Source organism: Cyprinodon variegatus, unplaced genomic scaffold (genome assembly GCF_000732505.1).
Source record: "Cyprinodon variegatus isolate N-32 unplaced genomic scaffold, C_variegatus-1.0 Scaffold790, whole genome shotgun sequence".
Classification (NCBI taxonomy): Eukaryota; Metazoa; Chordata; class Actinopteri; order Cyprinodontiformes; family Cyprinodontidae; genus Cyprinodon; species Cyprinodon variegatus.
In genome coordinates this window covers 637,110-657,262 of record NW_015151243.1, presented here as the reverse complement: position 1 = coordinate 657,262, position 20,153 = coordinate 637,110, and the positions used below count along the sequence as shown (strand labels likewise).

Sequence of the window (20,153 nt, the reverse complement as noted above, 5' to 3'; positions counted from 1 at the left end):
CTTTTACTTTTGCCCTCTGGGGGGAGCCTCGCTGGAAAATCAACACCGGTTGCATAGTGTACCTTTAAGAGAGTGCGTTTTGTAGGTAATTATCATTCTGTTGGAAAGTTTCTTTATTTCCCTTTTTTGTGTCACATCTGCAGAGAAACTGTATTCTATATAAATTTCTAGTTTCCAAAAATTTGTAAAAGCACTTAACTCTTAAGAAAATAAAGTATGATGCCCTGGTTTAAGTACCGGTACCATGATACTGAATAAAGACAGTAACTGTCTAATATGATACATGCTTAGCCTTTTGCATGTCTGCCCTCTTCATTATCTAATGTTATGATCAGGCATCTCATATCTTTACTGTGCTCTCTTGAGATTTCCGGTTTTGAACCTCAGCATTTAGTGATCCTGACCTTTTCAGTCCATGAATAAAATGAAGCCATTTTAATGGCTCTCAGTTCATTTCCATCTGTCTGCCAATAAGGGGCTGATGTTGATGAAATGAAAATATGTAAGAACATGACAGCGTCATGATTTAGTGACTCATGAGTCCCACTCAACTCTTGAATAAAATTCTAATCTCTTCTGTGAGTATTTCTATTTTAGCAGTGGCATCTGCTAAAATAGAAATACCCCAGGATCACTCAGAGAATATGCTCTAACAAAGCTAATTCTGAAGGATTGACAGCAGATAGAAAAGATTTTAACTTTTCTCTTAAAATGGCTTTTTTGTAATGTACATAAATTATTTATTTTAGTGCCTTTCCAATTTGTGTTCAGTCCAGCATATAAATCCTGTATAATTTAGATAAACCTTTTATCTGCAATTCTACTTTGAATCTCCTATGCATTATTTACTGTATAGTGTTTCTGTTTCTGCATTTTTATTTTAAGTTAGTATCATTGTTTATGAGTATTTTTACATTTATAGGTGTAAATCAAATCAATGGCTTGATAGTTAACTGTAAAATAAGGGCAGGATATATAATGGGTCCTCACAAAGAGGACAAAACTTTCTGTGAAGCACGTAAATTCTATCTTTACTGAAAAAAACTCAATTTATTGTGAAGGCATCAGCCTGCCCCAAACCCTGAACCTTACCATTATCAGTACAAACCTAACCCTAAACCTACTTAAATGTTAATTTACAGCTTAGATCTAAATCCTGTTTCTAAACTTAACACAGCACTGAGCCAAATAAGGCGCAGTTGGTCCTCTCAGTGTGTTATATGTTGGAAAAACTTGCTTTTAATTGTAAAACATTTTAAAGCACTCCTTCACCCCCTAAACACTACAATAGGGGATTTTTTTCTACAAGAAACCAAGAGTACACATTTAAAAAAACAGAATTTCCTCTAATTGCACTCAGAACTTTTAATGCATGCATTTAAACGTCAGTTTTCTTAGAAAATCTTATTTGAATCTTTTATTTAGCTCTCAGATCTAATGCTTTCACCAGAGATATTTTCTCCTCACTTTAACTTCTTTCTCCTTGTGCTCGAACCAGTCTCTGTTGAGTCAGAGATACAGCTCACAAACCCATCGGCTAACCTGCAAACTCAGTAGAAGAAAGCAAGCACACCCTTTCTGAGATTGTGGTACTATTGGCTGAAAAGGTTGCTAGGCGATGATACGACCCCAGTCTGAGAGAGACAGTGAAAAAAATCAACATGCAGATGTAACTGGTTTGCAATGATGGAGAGGGAAGTAAACGAGAGGAGAAAATATCTGTGCAAGAGGCATTAGATCTGTGAGCAGAAACAAAGATTTGATGGAAAATCTTTATATATTTGAAAGAAAGCAGAAGTTTTGAATGTGAGCATAACTTGTTTTTGATTGCTAGTTGAGGAAATCGGGCTCTGAAATTGAAAATGTGTGCGCTTGTTTTATGGCAGGAAAAATTCGGTATAGTGTAGCCATTAAGTTTAGCTTGAGGGAAAATGATTAGTTGCTGATCACATATTTAGATTTTACAGTTGGGAAAACTAAGCTATATTTTTGGTCAACTACCGAATAGTTCTTTGAATGTGATGTGATCAATTTAAAATTATGAAGTAAAATCAGCACTATATAGTTTATAGTTCCAGACAACAGGAGGTCCTCTCGTGAATCCATTCATCTGGGGTGCGGTCAAAAACGGTCAAATAAAATGGTTTTTAGAAAGCCTCAATGTTCCATTCCTTTGAACATGATTATGCACGACACTGTTTAAGAAAGTCTGTGGGTAGGTCACAAAGTATAAAATTAACTAGCTTTATGAAGCTCTATGTTCATTAATAATAGAAAAAGATGCATTGCAAGGTCTTCACTTCTGTCTATAATTGATATAAATACAAAATGTGGAGGAGGCAATACTAAGGGATTTGAATGAATCAGTAGCAGGTATTTTTATCTCAGTTTTACAACAGGGTCCTGTATTCTGAATATGTTCTGACTAAGGAACAGAGTAGAAAACAATAAGCTTTCTTTCAAAAGAAGATCTAATCCAGCACAAATCTATGCAGCCTGTTGGACAATGTATTAGGGTGGAAGTTGGGCTTTTAGGTGTAGTTCCAGAATGTATTTATGGCAAGCAGCAATACAGTTACTTTGAATTGTGAAATTGAAGATTTATGAAATAACAATTTGTAAACTCCCCCCAAAAAATGCATCTCACCAGAAGCCAGTGGAAGCTTCAGCCTCGAAATAGAAATGTTTCAGACCAATGAAATGCAGTGAAGTGGATGACACTAATGTGCCAACCTAAGGTGGAAGCAAAACAAACATGGCTGCACAGCTTTTAGCTTGATTGCCCTTAATTTCATTTCGAAAAACAAGGAAAAGGATGCCGGTTGTGCATGTGTGGATTGGAAGGGTTTTTGTGCCTTTGATTTAAGTTTGATTTATCAGTTAACTCTGCTAGTTGTGAAAGAAATCAAGAATGTGAAACATCACAGCTGCTACTACAATTGGGTTAAAGCTGGAAGGCAGGTCCAAATTGATTTACAGAATCGGCCCAAATAATTGTATAAAATATCCCTCCTTTTTGTGAAGTCTTTTCACAGGAGGCTTTCCAGATGGAAGCTGTGAAGAATTCAAATTGAACTTCACCTATAATTCTGGCTTATGGCAGGTTAGCAGCACAGCACATTACTGAAAGAACACCATACCTAAAGGGAAAAAATGTGGTGGCCTCATCATTCTTTGGTGTTACATTTCCTTTTGATCAGGGATGTCACACTCAAGCCCTCAAGGGCTGGTATCCTACAACTTTTAGATATCTCCCTGGTCCAACACATCTGAATCAGATGTCAAAAGTTTGATTTGGGTTATTTGGTTCTGGTCTGTTAAAGCAGAGAATAATCTAAAACCTGCAGGATACTGGCCCTAAAAGACTGAAATCTTTATCGTAGGCAAAATAAAGCTGCTTTCCCTCTGAAAACGTTGTTTTTTTCAAAATCGGGTTGACCTGCTTACAATTGCTTTTGGCTCTTTTCCCATTTTAATGAAAAGCAGAATCTGACCCCCTGTTGGCAATCTACGTGGTCACTGTCCCTCACCAATGTGTGTCTGATGACAGGGTGAGCGTTGATGATGTCAACAATGCAGGGGAAATTAGGAAAGTAAATTATAGAGAGTAAAATGGACGGCAGCCAGCTCATAGTCAGTATTCTTTATTATTTCATTCTTTTACTATATCTGTCTGAATCCCTGCGCCATATTTATCAAAGGTAAACAGAGTTATTTCGGCTTGTTACATTAGAAGTGACTGGCGCGATGTGTTGATGTCTGTACTTTGCCTTCAATGGTGTCACGTAATTTAACGAGTCAACCCACATCTGGTGTTCCCACAGCATGCTGATCACAGCTGAGGGCATTTTAATGCGGAACGCTTGCCAAGTCATTTGACCTGGGTAGACACGTGTCAGTGAATTGTTCCCACTACCACTGAAAGCTGATTCTTCCTGGGTTTAAACTGTTTTTTTCGGCCAGAGGGAAAAGGGTATATGAGTTGTAGAATTGGCTTCTCAAAGCTAAATAGGGCAGAAAATTGTGAAGGCATCTAAAGAGAGCCTTCACAGGACAAGTCCTTCCATGTTTTTAGAAACATCTAAAAGAAAACTGAACATTAAAATCTTTTTTTTTTTTTTTTTTTTTTTTACAAAATATTAATTCAAGCAGGTACAAAGTTTAGCAATCAGGTTGTTGCAGCTCTTTTGTTATTAATATTTCCTCTGTCATACTTGTTTGTTTTTAAGTCAAATTTATTAAAGCGAGACAAACAGATCAGAAATTGTTGCATGACTTAGCATGGCTTCATTTTTTTAATATCACAACAACCTGGCATTTTGATAGGTTTTTGTGAGCTTCATATATTCCCTGTATGAATTGTGACAATTAAAACCAGTAGAGACATAGAACTTTCTTGATCTTAATAAGCCACTTTGATTTAACCCTTACTAGTTTTGCCACAAGAGACAAATGACTTTCAACCCGGAGTAGACTTTATGCAAATTCTTGTTCTTAATCTTGATGAGGCTATCTGAATTATTTCCAAACACATGGTGACAGTAAATAGGGCAATCCTGCAGGCCCAGCTCTGTGTCACAGAGACAGATAAAAGGATTACAGCCCATGTTTTAATGTGAGATGCTGCTCATAGTTGTTGAAAACGTTGGTTATGCAATGCATGCTGTCCAGATTACTAAGATTTCTTATTAGTTTGCTGTTAGATCTATTAATACTCACAAATATAATTTTCTGTGCATCATCACAGACGAGACTATTTCCTAAACTCTTTGTAAAATAAACAAAGTACACATCTGTCGACATACCAAAATGTCAGCGCCTACTCCCACTAATGGGTCTCTGGAGTGGTAGCTTCTGTGAATGGAGCAAAGTGTGTATTAAAGACTTCCCAGCAGACAGAGTAGATTTCCACCAGGCTGAAGGAGAGTTGCCTGTCGCCTACCTAAATGCCATTTTTAACCTGTGGTAGTCTGGCCCACGCTTTCCCACCTTGGGCAGGCGCTGGCTGGGTCCTGTGTCATGGGCTACTGCTTGGTAGGGCTCCCGTGGGACCGGATTGCAGGCCAGGGTTAAGCTCTGCTGAGGCGGGGCAGGGTGGGGTGTAGCATGGCAAAGCATTGCGTGGTGTGGCAGCAGCAGGAGCTCTGCTGAGAGGAAGTCCTGTGTGTTTGAAGTTGGGACCTCAGAAAAGCCTGTTTACTCGAGAGCGGGAGGAGGGAGCAAGCCAGCGGCACAAGAATGCCTGTGTCATGACGAGAGCAGAAGAGAGGAGGAATGTGCTCCACAATCCTACTTCTGTCGGAGTCGGGCCACAGCTGAGGTGGCAGCCATCGCTTCATATTTATTCTAGCTCCCGCTTCACTCAATCACTGGCCTTGTTTGCAGCCCCAAGCTTGCCTGCAAAAATGAACAAGCGGGCTTTGCTGTAATTTATGGCTTGAGATTTCCCAGAGTTTTATAATATTGGATTTTAACCCCGTGAAGCTAGTATCTAAACTTGTGTTTTGTTTATACCTACTTTTAATTCAGACGCAATTCATGAAATGCAGAGAAACTAAAGGCAAATGGGTGCTGTCTTCACATGACAGGCATTCAAACTGAACTCTGATGGAGCATCACAATTTCTTATTTTCTTTGTCATGGTTTCCTGAAGTATTTCCATTTAAACATTTGACTAAGCAAAACTTTTTCAAGGTATCTGAGTGTGTGACTTTTTTTGGAATTAACACAATCATCATGTTTAGCAATCTAAGTGTTACTTTTATCTAAAACACAGCCCATCTTTTAACCTGGCTGAGTAAGATAAATATATTGTTTTAACAGATGAAGGAACTGTAACTGTTTTTTTTGTTTGAATTTGAACCTTTTTTTGTATTTGTATGAACCTAACCTCCTTTTTGGTTCAGTGTTCAGTACCTAAAGGTTATCATTTCTTGCTAATAAAGTAAGATGAGCCTCCTTTGCTTTTGGTTGATATTTAGTTAGAAGCTCTACACGAGCCTCAACTAGCCCTGAACCAATGTCTGTGATATGGTTTAACATTAAAGATCAATGGGATCCATGTGTTTAGATGAAACACTAAATAGTTCAATTATAGCTTCTAATGCTTTTTAAGATTGACAAGATAGTTAAAACAATTATAAGGAAGTAAGAAAATTATACATGGATTTAAATCACTTTATTACAACATTGTTAAAAAGGGTTGCAGACACTGTTACCCAGCCCTCTTTAGTCTGACCTAATCTGATCAGCTGGGCAAGGAGAGCTTCAGAATTTGTCACTGGCTATTCTATTACTGTAGCTCTTTTACATAAAGCAACAGTTACCAGCGAATCCAATGAAATGACAACAGAAAAAAAAAGAAAGAAGTTTTGCAGTCACCAATGTATGTATACATTTCTGGTAAAACATCTATTACCAGTTTAAAAATGTTCTAAATAGCGTAGGGGATTTAACATCTTAATATTTTTACAGTTTGATTACTTGCATTCATTTGTTGGTTGACATCTTTTCCCCATGTTTTCTGAAATGATAAAAATATTTGAAATACAAATTTGCAGGTTGGGTAGTGGTATGATATATTGCACATTCAGCATATTGCACAGTCAATAAATAAAAAACTATAATATAGCTGCACAGTGGTTGTTACAGGAGTTATTGTGGTTATAGTGCATTATTATAGAGATATAAAAGATTTGTTAAAGCTCAAGGCATTTGGTATAGCAACACTCAAATATTCAGTCTATAGCCATTTGGTTTGGGATTTTTTCAAGTAAGACATTTATTAGGGGAGGTTCATAAGGCTTTTATTGACATTTTAATAGCATATTATCTCCTATGGGGTGACATGGGAAAACAATTTAAAAGATCCTGAAGTAAATCTAAATGAGTTCCGACCAAGTGGAGATATGGAATCATTCTCCTGAGTTTTTGGTTACCCATATTGTAAGGACAACTTTCCCTGAAAAAACATAACATAACTCTCAGCAATAAGGCGGATAACAATAAAGCAGTGTGACAAATACCAGAGGGGTGAACCTCTTATATTTAATTTAATCTTAAATTGCCCCCCCCCCCCCACCCCCTGGTTAAAACTGAACAAAACCAGAAGCAATCCTTAATGACAGCCTCTCTGTGGGCTCTCAGCTACAAACAAAACACTCGCTCAGACACAACAACACAATTCTTTTAAATTGCAGCCAAGATTTTCTCCACAGGTTTTAAACCTGTATGTGCAGCAGCCGTTCTGGGACATCCAGCCAGATGGCTGGTGCCCAAAACAAAGGTATTTGTAATTTTAGGTATTGTTATAAAACGCTTAATTTTTTTTTTACCTTAGCTGCTGTATCACAGAGTTTAAAGCTCTCTTGAGGACTGCAGAGGAGACAAGATAAATGCTTTCTTATCCATAAAGCCACTCTAATTGGTTTCACAGAGATATTTTGTTTAAATACTTGCTGTCTATTCTATCGAAAATTGAAGCTTTATCAATTTCTTGGTCTCACTTAGTTGCAAAGAGGGAAGCAGATTGGCCCAAGATCTGTCAAAGTAAATAGATCAGTCCATTTTCATTTGGATTCAAGGCAGAAGCTTGCTTTGAAGTCTGTGATTAAACCTCAGAGGATGATCTGTGAACTGTAAAAATGCCCCGAACAATAGCCATACTCTGTTTGTCTCCTCTTTTCCTGGCAGTATGTCACTCTGGCCTTTTTTTATTTGGACGTGATTTGTATTTGAATGTCCCACATGCACCATAGCAGTCAGATTTTATTTATTCTCCCAAAAGTCAAGTTTTAGGTCATAACGGTGGAGTTATTCTGTGCCATAAGCTCTGCAGTCATTGGTATTTAGTCACAAACTCAATGCATCAATGCAGCCAGTCAAGTATATTAAGTACAGGAGGCTGATGCAGCGGATAGCTGAAGGACCGATCAAATGATCATATTTAGTATTGTCATAATGGGCTTTAAAGATCTGACCCACATGCAGAGAACCACTCAGAGATCAAGGGTAAAAGTTAAACAGGTTAATTGTAGGTTAGCAAATGCTGATTGAGATTGAAACTCTGTGGGGAAACAATGCTGGAACTCAGTGGACTGGTGAACCAGAACCGAAAACTCTGGAGGAGAGATCACAGTGATCAGTTAAAGGAATAGTACACCCAAAACATGATTAGCCTTCATTTTCTACTCACCCCCATGCTGAACAACACTCTGGAGTACTTTTTTGATATCTCAAATGCATCTGGAGATCTGGGAGGCTTCTTGCTCTCTGCTGACATTCAAATAATGGAGGTCTATGGTGCCCGAGGCAGAAAGGTCCATAAAAGTCCACAAAAAACGTGTCAATATTCCTCCATACTGCTCGTCCAATGTATTCCAAGTGTCCTGAGTGGGTAGCGTCCATAATTTACTCGAAACGAAGTCATTTAGAATGTTTTTAGAGCCTAAACAGTAGTGTATAGGATTTCCTAAAAGCGCGTTCACGAGTCTACGGAAACCGCGGCAGACCAAACCAGACGAAACCAGCCATCTTATTACCTGCATCCTCCCAGATAATCATTACTGGGTCTTCTGTTTTAGGCCCGCCTTATGATGTTGTAAACTCTTAATAAAAGGCTTTGCCATGAAGGGATCTGTGTGAGAAGGTGCTGGTTTTCCAAGCCAGCAGCTTCTCTCCGCTCTGCAGACGCTGACGTCACAAAACCCTGTCTCTGTGTTGATTATTTCCTTTTAATCTTTTAAACTCACATTTCTCTGGATTAAAACCCAACACCAGTTTGTGGGGGTTTAATCTAGAAAAGAGGGAACTCGCTGGAGAGTGAACAGGCAGACATACGTTTGACCCAGAAGAGTAAAGGAGCGGGCTGTCACTTAGTTTTCCAGGAGTGGACTTGAACGGATCATGTGGAGGTTTTCCCCTTGCTCAGTAAGATTCAGTAAATCCTTCCAGGGGTAGAAGGTCCAGGCTAATCCAGTAACACAGGAAGTCTTCCTGCTGAAGAACAAAGAAAAAAAAATCTAGTTCAGACTCAGAGAAACAATGCTAAGGTTAGACCCTGCTAATCTCAGTTTGGCTAGAGTACCCAATACTGGCAAACACTCTGGCGTCGAGGTGGTGACAGCCCACTGCTCAAGTACTCCTCTGGTAATGACCTAACAAGCCGCAGGTGTGCAGGGAGGCCCAACGAGGACAGGGCACCGCCTGGTGGTGGAGAGAGGAAAACACAAAAAACAACCCACACAAACTGGAATCCTAACAAGTATGGATTCAGTAACTCAATTCACTAAATAAACACAGATTTATTAACACACAAGCTACCTCAAAGCCTTTGTGAATTTAATAAAACTACATGTAAGATTGGAAAGGTACCATATTTTACAGACTATAAATATATATATATATATATGTGTGTGTGGGGGGGTGTGTTTGTATGTATATATATATGTGTGTATGTATATATATTTGGAATATAATAAAAATCCCTTTGTTGTCCCACAGTGAGTAAATTGTGGTGTTACAGCAGCAAAATATTACAGCAAAAGTGGTCACGCAAAATGTGGACCTTAAAAAGTAAAAAAAAATAACAGAATAAGTAACAAACTATAAAAAGTAAACAAATAAAATACTGTACTGCACAGTGCTATTACAAATATAAATATAGTATATATTCTAGTATCTAAACCTGCCAGGAGTTTGCAAAAGTGCAATGCTTGAAATGTTATATGTATGCCAAAATGTAAAATGTGAGCCATGTATTAAACCTGCATCTTATAGCTTTATTGAATAATTGTTTAATGTTGTTTGTTGTCTTTTCAGAACCAGATCTCAATGTCCCCGGGACACTCGATTCATTAACACAGCAGGTTAACAAGACAGTCCACCGCCGCCGCCGCCATCGTAGAGATGCTGGAGAAGGAGACTACAACATTGAAGTCCTGCTGGGAGTTGACGACTCAGTAGTCCGGTTCCATGGCAAGGAGCATGTGCAGAATTATCTTCTGACTTTGATGAATATCGTAAGTCTTCTTAGCCTTTGTGTTTTCTTACATTCTGTGTGTGATTTTTCTTTTTGAACAGAAAAAAAAACATTCAATGGCAAAAAAAGGTTTGGTAACAGAGGTATTTGATACCAGCGGTTCTAGAAGTCCATGTTACCTTAGATTTGCCCCAACAGTATTAGTGTTTTTTTTTTTGGGTGGCCTACAAAATAAGACTTTGCCACCAGAAAGGTTTGGAATAACCTAAATATGCTGGGATTCACAGACAATTTAGGGAGAAAACCCTCAGACATGTAGAGCCAATCATCCAGAAGTAAGTGCTTAACAGTCTATGAGGCCATGAAACAAAAGGCTTAATCACACTGTGATTGAACCACTATTCAAGCAGCCTCCAGTCAATCAGTTATTTGTGCTACATCCACATGCTTAGTTAGCAATCATGTTCTTTAAAGTCCCCTTAAAGTAAACAGAATGCTAAGATCATTTTAACATTCCCACTCTGCTAAAGTAACAACTGTTTCAGCTGATTGTTCCTCCTCAACTAAACAACTTGAGTAAACACCACCAGCATTTTTAAGTGATTTATTGAGAGAAAATTATTAATCCAATGTTATTAACATGATGTGGGTTTGATTTTCCTGACCACATGGAATCAAGAAATCACTTTGAAAATCACTACCGGTAATAGTATAAAGTGGGCTAAAATATGCCAAAAATGTGGTTTAATATTTCCCAATTAAAACAACTACAAAAAAAGGATAAACCTACAATTTATTGACATCTGCCACCCTAGAAAAGATTTCAACCCATTACTAAAGCTTTGGAAACCTGGCGATCCCCTAGTGAACCGTTTCAGGACCTGGGAAACTACAGGCATCACTTGGCACATTTAAGGTCCCTTTTTGCTGTTCAGCAATAAAATCAAAGCAGAGCAAAAAATCATTTCCATACGAGTCCCAGAGCGTCTTAGGCTATGTCCACAGCTCAGGTAAATGCCACCCAAATTAACCCGTATACAATTTTTTCATGGCAGTTTAGAGCGGCCCAAATTAGATTTCTTACCTCCCAAAAAAATCCAGATTATTCCACATCAATATGAGTTATGAATAAAAAATGTATCTGATTGTATTTAAAGCAACTGCTGTCTGAACAGTCATTTCACATTCATCCGACTCACATTATTATCCAGATTCTGATTGGATGATAATGTACTGACTTCCCTCTAGCACAGCATTCACTGCTCCACACAGGCACATTGTGAGTAGTTCTGCTTTCTTTTTCTTACCTTTCCTTGTATTTTTATGATGTGGTCATAATATTGTCATATTAAAATCTTTCAATAACTTATAACACAGAGATGCTGACATTGGTTTTGATTTCCATAAACAGTGCATTGATAAATGAAGTCAACCCTGACCTGCTCATTCAGGCCATGCTGAAAAAAAAATCCAAATATGGTAATTGGGCATCACAAACTGCATTGTGAGCCTGGTGTTAATGATCCTCACACTTTTGTGGAAAAAAAAAATTGTGGAATGAGGATATTAGACTAGACATTTTAAAAGGTGGTGTTGGGAGTCAGTCCTGCATTATTTTGCGTAATTAATGCATACTGGCAAAACTCAACAGGTCAGCATGGCTCCAAAATAAAAAAAATAAAAAAAACATTTTTATCAAATATAAAGATAGTGTTTGATAAAATACTGAGTTATTATAAAGGAAGACAACATTAGTCTGTTTAAGTTAGTTGAAACTAGAAATAACTTGGATAGTGAGTTTATTATTGTCATATTTTGAAAGATTTTAAAGTGGTTATGCAGTTGAATCTCTACCAGGCTGCAGTCTGTTTGCCTGGCACTGGGTTAGTGTCAGTCAGAGGCTTCAGACACTAATGCACTCTGAGCAACATCACTGTCAAATGGAGAAATGCCACGACACATGTCAGCGTCACTTATCCTAATGTTTCCTGAATTCTTTGATCTTCAGCTGCTCTTTGAATTGACTAAGTCCGCTGTCTTTTATATTGCCATTTAAACATACCGGTATATTGTATTCATGCTAATGAAATGAAAAATGTTTGTGCAATTTTGAGATTCTTTTATTTCAGTGAAATGTTAAAAATAGATAAGTGAATTGTACTGTAAACACAGGTGGGACTCTCACATCTAAATCAAGGGCAGTTAGTCCTAATTCAAGCAGAATGTGTTTGATATTGGCTTTCCGTTGTCTTCAAACTGTGCTCCATGCAGGACAATTCCAATTAATGCTACATTCACACTGCACGCAGCAGAAGCAGAAAAAACACGTGTGCTGCTTCAATTTTGATGCCTGTACTAGTTTAGTTCTGATGCATGTCTGGAGCATCTTTGCCACTCTAGCTGAAAAGTGGGCCTGATGCGCGTTGAGCTGAGCTACCCTATTATTACTTTGCCTGTAACAGTGGCGTCTAAAATCGAGAGAGTCGCTTGGCGTATTTTAATGTCCACATTAAGGTCAGACGTCGAGTAACATGAGTCCAGAGGTGTCTGGTGCCCCTCTGTTTAATGGCAGAGATCGGCTTTGCTATATTTGCTTTAAGAAGTGGGTAAAAAGTAGTTTTAATATGTTTTAAGTGAGAAAGTCCATCTCAGTTTATAAAGATTACAATCCTGCCTTCAAATATTATTTCGCCATCAGAGCCGCTCAGACCCCTGTACACCGGTGGAGCTCTGTCACTGGGAATCCAGTTCAACAGCAGCCTCTGGTCCGGTCACCTTTTTGCGAGCTTCCGCTACTGTTCACGGTGGCTGGAAGGAGAATAATAAAAGCAAACATATTTTGCCGGCAGGTTTCGACTTTTTAAGTTAATTTAGGCGTTAATAAACTGTTTCAGTGGAGTGATCATAGCTCTCTGCATCAGCAGCGCTGTGCCTGTCTCCCTACCAGCTACCAGTTCAGCTTCTCTCATTGGTTGATACGACACGTCTAGCAGCAAAAGTTAAATTTTTTCTAACTGTAGCACCTGCTGCTTTCGCAGCACGTCAGATGCTCAGAAGCTCATGACGCATTGCTTCAGCTGCATAGACATGCTGCTCAAAATGCGCTGCAGGACCTTTTGCTGTGCCTTGATGCACATGGACCATTGACTTTGCATGTGAACTTGCTGCATCTGCAGCATGCAGTCCTTCATTGTGTTTTAATAATCATAATAAATCTTTAAGTCAGCTAATAGCCAATGTGCGTTTGATTTGTATGCCATGATTTGTATTTTTTCTATTTAATTTATTGTTAAGTTTGATATAATTGGCCTTTTTATCAGGAAAGCTGGAAAAGACTCATACTAATTTTATGTTTTTTTATTCTGCCCTGAAAGGCAAGTAAAAAATGAAAATAAAAGGGAAATGTTACTAACTGTTCTCGCAATACTTTGTTATGCCACTAGAGGCATTGTAGTCTTAAGACAGAAACTCAATGTCAGCTATATTCTTCAAAAGTTTAGAGATGCCTGGTTTTTTAAATGTATATATAAAATTAGATTTTAGCAAAGTAACAAAAACTGTATTCATTGGCCATGTCATGTGGTTATCATATCAATCTTTTCTTTTTATGAGCAATAGGTAATTATTTTCAGGGATGATTCAGCATATTTGTAGGTCAACTTCATAACTCCCCTTTCTTAGGATCAAGACTGTATTTCCCAGATAACCTTAGACTTGCTGTCAGTCAATGCTTATCATAACTTGTCACAGTATATTACATATTGGTGTAAGAAATAATGTGGCAACAATATGAATGCTTAAATGATTATATTTATTTACATTTGAATAATAATAATAATAATTGAACTTTATTAATCTCACATTGGAGAAATTTACCTCTGCAGTTAACCCATCCCCTTGGGGAGCAGAGGGCTGCCATTGTGTGGCACCTGGGGAGCAATCAGGGATTAAGGGTCTTGCTTAGTAATCCAAAGTGGAGGCTGTGAGATTCAACTAGGTACTTGCAACCTTCTCAGAGCACAAGTACACTGCTCTAACCCACTAGGCCATCACTCCCCTGACTTTTAGTTATAATTTTAGTTTTTGATACAACAACTAAATGGAAAGTAGTCGGGAAACCTAAAGAGTTTTTAACCTCAACAACAGATGGGTGGATCTAGTTTAGATTTCTAAGTCGTTTTTTTCCTCCAATATCACAAAAAAAACACCCATGGTTATATTTGTTAGTCTTTTTTTTCTCAAGCACTGCAAGAGAGGAAAAACATTTTTTTAACCAACTCATTTTACTATGTGTTTGTTTGTGTAATACATTTTCTATCCATCAAGAGGGTGGTGCTTCCAACTACAAGTGAGTGCAAGAAGTTATGTTTTGGTTTTAAAAAATGTGTTTGGCCCTAAAACACTTTTTGAGTTATATAAGACAAGAAATTGGACCTTGTCAGTCAAACCAGGCTTTGACTATACAGTAGAAGAATACACACAACAGTCAGTGTCTCTCTTATTGCTTCAGAGCCTAGTGGCAAAAAAGAGTATTACAAGAACAAACAGAAATTTTCCTTTTATTTATTTATTTTTTACTTGCTTTTAAGGGAAGAAAATAAAAGTAAATGAAAAAAAGCTTCAAACTTTTCTTTTCCAGATTGTTTCTCTTGCCTTTCAGGGCTACAGCAAATTTCCTGCTGGAATACCTATATTATTCTATTTCTGTGACTCATTTGACTAACTTCAGTAAGCCTGTATTGCATTGTTTACAAATATACTTATACTTAGAAGCTAAGCATTTTTTCTAAATATTTGTGTCTTTTATATCTCAATCATGGCCAATTATGAATTCCTTTTTTTAAAGCTAAAAGGCTTTTATTTCTTGTTCGGTACTGTATCTATTCTGACTGATTCCTGCTTACTGGTCAAGTTACTTAGTTGGGGAAAATTATTTTTGCCCCTGCTGCTAATTGCTATAGCAATAGGAATTGCTATACCTGCTAGTAAGCCTATAATTCCCTATGAGCAAATTCTGTTCTAATTTTACTGTATGATCTGTTTCTTCTATTCATATCTACTAAGTCCGACCTATCAGAATTAAACAGATTTTTTTTAAATATCTTTAATTCCATAATGAAAAAGTCACTTAAACTATCGGATTTTACAAGCTTGTCATATGTTTTATTTAAGAACATGGCTGCGGTCAAGTTCCAGTATGAACGAACAAACGACCAGACAAAACTTATATAATAATTAGATGATTAATGAATGCACAGGATCACACCAAAATTTGTGTATGAATGACTTGTGCTCATAAATCAATAACCTGACACTTTTCAATGCTTTCCTAAGTCATTACCGGGCTTTCGCAGAAGCTGATAACGGGTAGGGGAAAATAATTAAGCAGTTTGAGTGTTGGAGCAGGGACGCATTAAAAAGTGAAGGCTGTCAGGAACTGGAGTTCTGGGCAGGTTTGCTTGTAAGTCACTTTTTTTTTTTTATTCTCAAATGTCAATCCGTTTTAAACAAATTTATTTAACCTCGACATTGTTTTGTGATAAATGTAATCCAGTTAGATAGAGTCCAAATGGATCTGTTTGTTGAAATGTATTACACTGCTATTTAATAATCTCCATCTGTTTTAGTGAGGTGAATGTTTATAATCTAAGCTGATAAATTTTCAGCCTTACAGAAGGAAAAAATTATGTTTTTCTAAATGACCAGTGCCCTTTGCTTCTCATTACACTGACTGAAAGTGAGAGAATGGCTCTTCCAAACACAAAGGAGGCTATAATTCGTTTTCTAACAGCTATAGTTCAGATAATCCCTAAGCTGGTTATGGACACTGCTCCGTGCCAACAGGGTCATTTCACTGAGATGTTTTCACAGCGAATTTACGATCGAAGGAGGCTATCCCTGGTCTCAGGAGGCTGATTGGAGATATGGAATTAGCTTGTCATGTTGTCAGGAATGCCAGAAAAATGCCTCCCGTTTGCTTGAAGAACATATTGTCAAATTCACAGTCTGTGGTTTTAATGAGATATTCTTGCTTGGCTGAAAGATGGGGATAAATACTTTGAACCAGTGGCACTGACGCTTTCTGCAGAGACAGGCATTGCTTTATGAACTGCCTCTGATTCTCAGCAACAATTCTGCAAGATTGAAACCCTCCTCTTGTGCACAGTGACAGGCTGGAGATAATGGTGTACCACACACCAGCTATGTAATGCTGGTGTGTGGCACACGCTGGTGTTGTTGGGCACAGTAATTACAATGCAAACAGACAGGCCTCAGAGACAGATTGAAAACACAAAAATAAATCCCTCCCCTCTTGCATCTGGTGTGAATCTGTTGCAGGTTTGTTACAGAGCTTTGAACTGGACTGTTGCAGGACATGTTTTGAGTGAGTTATGGGTGGTGTTTTCCAACAGAGGTCCCTACTGGCATTTGTCAGCAGGGATCTCTCTGTCCTCTGAAAACTGATTAGTAGGATTGAGAAGGACATCCATGTTCAGCCAACTCTTTCCTTTTATCTCGATCTGTTTGCTTCCTGGTATTTCCCTTATTCTGTCTCCCTGTCTGATCCTCACTCTGCAGGCTTAGCTTTCCTGCTCTCCACCCTTCTCCCTCTTGGCTCTTTTTCTCAACTCCTTTTTTCTTTCTGTCCAAAATTGTTATGTTGATGTGTATATCTATAGCTGTTCTTTCTGAAAAACAATTCTCCCTTTTTTTGGTTGGGTTTCCTTTCTATCTACTTTTTACCTTAATGTTTCCTCCTTTTATCACAATTCTGCTGCCTGTATTTTCTTACTATTCCTTTTCCTTTCATCTGTCTCCCCTTTCATCCGCCTCGTCTTCCTTCTGTCATGCATTTTCCTTCCCTCCCTTCATTAGGTTCCCTGTCATTCCCCATCATCTTCCTAGCTCCTTTCCCTCCTCTTCTCTTTGAATTTTCTTACTAATTAAGACGAAGCCCCATCTTTCTCACTCATGACTTTACCTCAATACAATCACCGCTGATTTTAGCATTTAATGAGCTTTTATGTTTGCATAGACTTCTCCAGCTTTTATTTGTCAGCAGTTTGAAAACATGTTACCTGAATGTATTTGTTGGTTGGCAAAGACATTCCCAGTTTGCAGCAAATGAGGAGTGCCTTTAGTTTCTTATCAGTTGTCGTTAATGAAACTCCATTACACTGTGAAAACTGTTGAAGGTAGACATGGGCCAACATTCAAATTCTTAGGGTTGGATTTTCTCCAGGAAAAATTGGAGGTTTTCACAGTATTATGATTACAGCTCTAACTTGCATTATTTTGAAATATGAGTTAAGAACGAGAATGTCAGAAAAGGAGAAATCCTTGCTGAATTGAGGGCCTATTGTTTTTTCAGCGTAAATGAAATTGAATTGTCAGTGAAATCTTTTTTAGATCACAGGTGTAATGCTGGTATTTCACTTCCTTGCAGGGTCTCACTTCCCTTTAGTGTGCGTTTTCATACTTGGCACCTGATGCAACCTAGCTAGTTAGTTACAGTTGTTAATTTAGAGGAGTTAAATTCAAAAATTGATTGTTAATTTAAATATTTTATTCAAAGATAGTAGTTATAAATTGTTACATGCAAAAAGAAGCAACAAAAATTACAAGTATGAACAAGTGTAAACAAAATGTACAGCTACTGTATGGAGGCATTTGGTCCTTTAACCTCTCAGGTAAAACTTAAATACACAACAAATAACTCAGAAAACCCTCTGGGTGCTCTGGATTAAATATTAAAATTCTACCTATAATTGAACATAAAGCGCTGTGTGCTGCTCCTGCAGATAATCCCTCCTTGTCCCGCCTCAGTGCTAAAGCGTGAGTTGCCACCTGCAGATATGACCAACTTATTTCCTCTGAGCCATTGCAGCCTGTTGTCTCTGGTTAGCCAAAGTATACCCATTCAGCTGTCACTGCTGCACATAGCATGTACTGGTGGGTAATGTGTAGAAGCTTAAATAAAGGAAATGTGATCAGATTCACACACCCATCTTTCATCGCAAGCCTAGGTCCTCTAGTAGAGGCCTGGGAGCTCGATGGTTCTTTAAAGAAAAGTTGAGTTCAAGGAAAAATGTTGAAGAAGGTGTATCGCCGTTTTGAAGCTTTGCTTATTAAAGAAATGTAAGATCACAGACTAGAGAACCCATTTCTCCTCATGACAAGCTTTTTGGAGATGCCATTTTGATATTTTCATGTTGGACTTGGGACCTACGACACTACCAAAAGTACCAGTGCACATGTACATCCACCGTAATGTTTTTGTGCAGGATTGACTTATGATGATCACAGAGAATCAACATTTATAAGATAGGATTAAATAAGAGTTGGATCTAAAACACCTGACACAATAATGTGGATGGGAGAGTGGTTGATGATTTGACAATCTTAAGCAAAAATATCACAGGACTATAATAGTAGTTGTGCCCCTAAATTGATCCACATATGCACTGGAAAAAATAATGCAACCGTTTTTGGCGTTTTATATTATATAATGATAATAATAGGAACTTAATTGATCTGACATTGGAGAAATTTACCTCTGCATTTAACCCATCACCTTGGGTGGCAGTGGGCTGCCATTGTGTGGCACTCGGGGAGCAGTGTGGGGTTAAGGGTTTTGCTTAGGAACCTTGAGTGGAGGCTGTAGGCCTCAAACTGGGTACTTGCAACCTTCTCAAACTCTATAATAATCAGTTGTGTATACTTTTTACTGTGATAATCAGTAAATTTTTGGGTCTATTTTATGATTCTACAGTTCTTAATGCAAAAGCACCCCCTACTTTCAGAGTTCTCCTTCTTTGTTTCCATTTTCCATACTTAACATGAATACAAAGTATCTGAAGAACGGTGTACTACTATGGATAAATGTATTTGTTGTAGTGTGATTGGGACCTGGAACATTTCCTACGATATAGTTAATATTTAATTCCTATTTCTAGAAAAAAAAAAAAAACCCTGAAGGTTTTCAGGTCCTCACTATCAGCTTGTAACATTATGCTCAGGAACACTTATTTTATACAACAGCTAACTAATTAGTCCACCTCTAAATGGCACCATAAAACAAAATGATTAGGCAGTAGCCAAGTTAAAGGACACAGAAATATTTGCTTTTTTTTTTTAAACAAATGTTTTCAACATGTTGCTATTACTGCTATCGTGTTGTGTTTGTTTTGTCACAGATGGCATTGTTTCTCTGGTTCCCATCATCATGTCCACTGTGTTGTCTAAACTATATAATAAAAATCACTTGCAACAGGAGCTGTTAAGCAAAACTGCCCATGATCCTGCAAATAAACCAGATCCCAGCTTTTATACTCTGGATAAATTGAGAAAATAATGTGAATTACTTTATTTCTTATTAGCACATCAATGTTTTTACATTTGCACAACTATGGGTTTTTATTCATTTTAGGCTAAACCTAATTTTCTAAAATTAGGTTTAGCCTAAAATAAATATAATTAGGTTTTAGGATGATTTTCTAAAAGATCATCTAAAACATTTAGATGATCTTTTAGTCAATTTTTTGTTACGCTTTATGCCCAATTTGTTGCTTTTGCATTCACCGTTTTTTTTTTTTTACTTGCGTCATTTCTATTTCAGTATTTCAGTTTTGCTAATGATCAAGGTAAAACTGCTTCTTCTTCTGCGTCTTTGTTGTCAAGCCATCAGTTCTCCCTCTCAGACGGTCAAGAAATCGATAAGAGCTCCATATTTGCCTCACATCTTTCAGAATGTGTCTGTGGGAAAAGTTATTATACATTGCCTCAGTGACCATGACAGACTTCAAAGAAAATGTGGTGTCCAGCAAAGATCCATTATCTCTCCAAACAACAGCTCCAAGCACCAACGCCCTCTCAACTGACATTTGCAGAAATGAAAAGCTTCAGTCAGGAAGAAAAATTCTGTAGAGCTTTTTATTTATAGGGATGAGGAAAACATCGATTTAAACAGACATTATTTCCTGAGTAATCAATAAGCCTTCTGTTTGCTAATTATGGTTTTTAGGTGTATTCTCATTTAGTTTTACGGACTTATAGCCCTTTGCGGTAAATATTCTTTTACACCTTTAAAGGAGAATTCCGGTTTTTAACACTTTTAGCCCATTTTCTGTAGTGTCCAGGATGAAATCGAATGATCGACACCAAAATTTTGACA

The 20,153-nt window shown here is 37.7% G+C and overlaps 1 protein-coding gene across 2 annotated transcripts in view; it reads left to right on the top strand.

Annotated features, from left to right (window-relative positions):
* LOC107098578 (A disintegrin and metalloproteinase with thrombospondin motifs 3-like) overlaps nt 1–20,153 on the top strand; it is a 232,713-nt gene that overhangs the window by 77,099 nt on the left and 135,461 nt on the right. For both annotated transcript variants that reach the window (XM_015396319.1, XM_015396318.1), the window contains exon 3: nt 9,820–10,019. In XM_015396319.1, coding sequence (XP_015251805.1) covers nt 9,820–10,019 — 200 coding nt within the window. The remainder of the gene's footprint in view (nt 1–9,819; nt 10,020–20,153) is intronic.